The sequence below is a fragment of the Arachis hypogaea genome, chromosome 17 (assembly GCF_003086295.3).
Source record: "Arachis hypogaea cultivar Tifrunner chromosome 17, arahy.Tifrunner.gnm2.J5K5, whole genome shotgun sequence".
In the NCBI taxonomy this organism is placed as follows: Eukaryota; Viridiplantae; Streptophyta; class Magnoliopsida; order Fabales; family Fabaceae; genus Arachis; species Arachis hypogaea.
In genome coordinates, this window is record NC_092052.1 from 25,513,581 (window position 1) to 25,515,958 (window position 2,378).

General features: G+C 37.6%; 1 protein-coding gene across 1 annotated transcript; it reads right to left on the reverse strand.

Moving 5' to 3' along the window:
- Positions 1-347: 347 nt before the first annotated feature.
- Positions 348-1,335, reverse strand: LOC112767221 (protein LIGHT-DEPENDENT SHORT HYPOCOTYLS 5). The gene has a single exon (XM_025813108.3). The coding sequence runs from the start codon at positions 1,127-1,129 to the stop codon at positions 467-469; it is 663 nt and encodes a 220-aa protein (XP_025668893.1). The 5' UTR covers positions 1,130-1,335; the 3' UTR covers positions 348-466.
- Positions 1,336-2,378: the final 1,043 nt, after the last annotated feature.

Below are 2,378 nucleotides of genomic sequence, written 5' to 3' on the forward strand. Positions count from 1 at the left end.
TATATTAGGCAAAACATTATAGACCATTAACCAAAGCAAAACAAAATATATAGCAGCAGCCAGAGGATGGAGCTATAGTAGTTAACTAAACAAAAGTCTAGTTTTAAATAACATTCTTATATGCACAGAATTTCATTGAACATAGCATATGATTGCATTTGAATAGATGAGTAATCTTTGCTTTATTTTGATAACTCTTTATTACTTAAATCAAATAATATTTCATTTTTTCAATTGTCAACCCTAAATTAAAATAAGAGCTTCGAATAAATGTGCTATATTATTACACTATCTTCGACTTAATCTCAGAAGAATTTCGTAGATGTCTAACTTACAATAAGCCGTAATTCAAAAACTAATTTCCTTACTAATAAATATATAATAACAATAGTAGTGGTTATAAAAAATTAGAAGAAGGAAAATAAAAAAAGGAAGTAAGAAAATTCGATTTAAGGAGGAAAAAAAACTATACTGTAGTAGCAGTAGCAACAACGCTAGGTGTAGTATTAGTAGCACTAGTAGAAGCTACACTAACATTAATAACACCATGACCACCACCACCGTCACTTTCCCTGGTGACGACCGTGGAGACATTAGCAAGAGAAGTACTGACTTCTCCGCCATCACTAATTACAGTGGTGGCTGAGACGGTAGTACTTCTCTTGCGCTTCTTCTTTTCATAAGGAATCCCTCTAGCCTTAGCCTGTCCTTCTCTAACTTCCCTAAGGTAAATCCGGACGGCCCGAGCCCCAAACGGGTTGGACTCGGGCCGTCCTCCGTTTTCTTCGTAGGCTGCCCTTAGACGTCCTATAAGAGCGTCTAAGCTGCCCCATGCCTGCTTCAAGGGGCAGGCGCAGGGCGAAGGAGGATTCGGGTGTCCGAAGTAAGGGCACCCCGTGACGTGCACCTTGGTCTTCCCGAACTGGTCGAGATACTTGAGGAACTCGATGACGTGTGCGCCGCTGCACCGTGCAAGCGTCAATGGCGGCTTGTGGTTCCGAAGGTACTGCAGGAACGTGTTCCAGTCACGACGCTTCTGCGATTCGTAGCGGCTCGGTGGCGCAGGAGGAGGAGGAGGAGGTGTGTCGGCAGTTACCAGTGGAGGTGGTTCCCCCGGTGCAGAGTCCATGGCAGGTTCGATCGATCAAGTGTTTATTTGAGAGAAGGAAAGGGAAATTGAAAGGGGTGGGTGTTAGTGATTTCTGATAGAGTTGTTTTGTTTTGATGAGAAGAAAGGAAGAAAAGAAGAGAAAGGAAAAGAACGAAGGGGAGAGAGAGAGAGAGTGGATAGATGGGACATGAAAAGGAAAAGAAGGGATGAATGAAAGAGAAGTGATGAACAGTGTTGTGTAGTGTGTAATAATAAATAAATAAATAAAATAATTTAATTTGTTGGGGGATTCAGAAAATGGTAATTCAAATCACATGGGTTAGTGGGGCCGGTGCCATATCGACGTGACAGGTTTACTATTCACCACCGGCGGCACTCCGCTCTCATCCCTTCCACTTGCCCAATTGTTTCTCCTAGATAACATTTGGAAGGGAGATAGAAACAGAAAGTTAATTAAATTTTTATATTATATTTAATGTAATATATAAAATTAAATTATGTCTTAATATTTTATTTTATTTAAAATAAAAAATTAAAATATATAAAATGAGTAAATTATTCATTTATTTTAAATGAAAATATCAAAGAATCTTAACCCAACTTATTCTTCTTCTTTTTTTTTTTTTTTTTTTTTAAATTCCAGTGAATTCCCATCAAATCACCCCATTTCGTTGGCGCCATTCTCCTCTTCGGTGTCAACTTTGCCTCCGAAGAGGAAGTCCACCATTTCTCCATCACTTTGAATATGGTTCTCTTTTTTGGCAATTTCACCACTCTCCTCCTCGGTATCAATTTCACCTTCGTCGTCATCGCTCTTTATTGGTCTCTTTCTCCATCTTCGTTCTCTCTGACTATTGCTATCATCTTTGATGTTTTTATATACCTCCTCTTTTTCCTTTTTATTTGTCCTGTTTTCATATGGTCCATTTTTTAATTTGTTTCTTCTATTGGTTATAGGGTTTAGTAGAGAATCTGTTGATACTTTTGTTGAATATTGAGATTGAGTAGAGGTAGAATCTTGTGAATAGTCTCTGCCCTCTTTATTTTTCACAGCAAGTGTTTTTGTTTTATGATGCTATTGTTGAATATTGACATTGAGTAGAAGTAGAATGTTGGGAATTTGTCTTGCTTCTTTGAAGAACAAATTTATTTTTCATTTATTTTTCATAGAGAGAATGACTTCCAAGCCAGTAGAATGTGTGTTATTGAAGTTCATATGCTTGGTTTGAACCAATTTAAGAACAGATTTAAATTAGAACCAATTTAA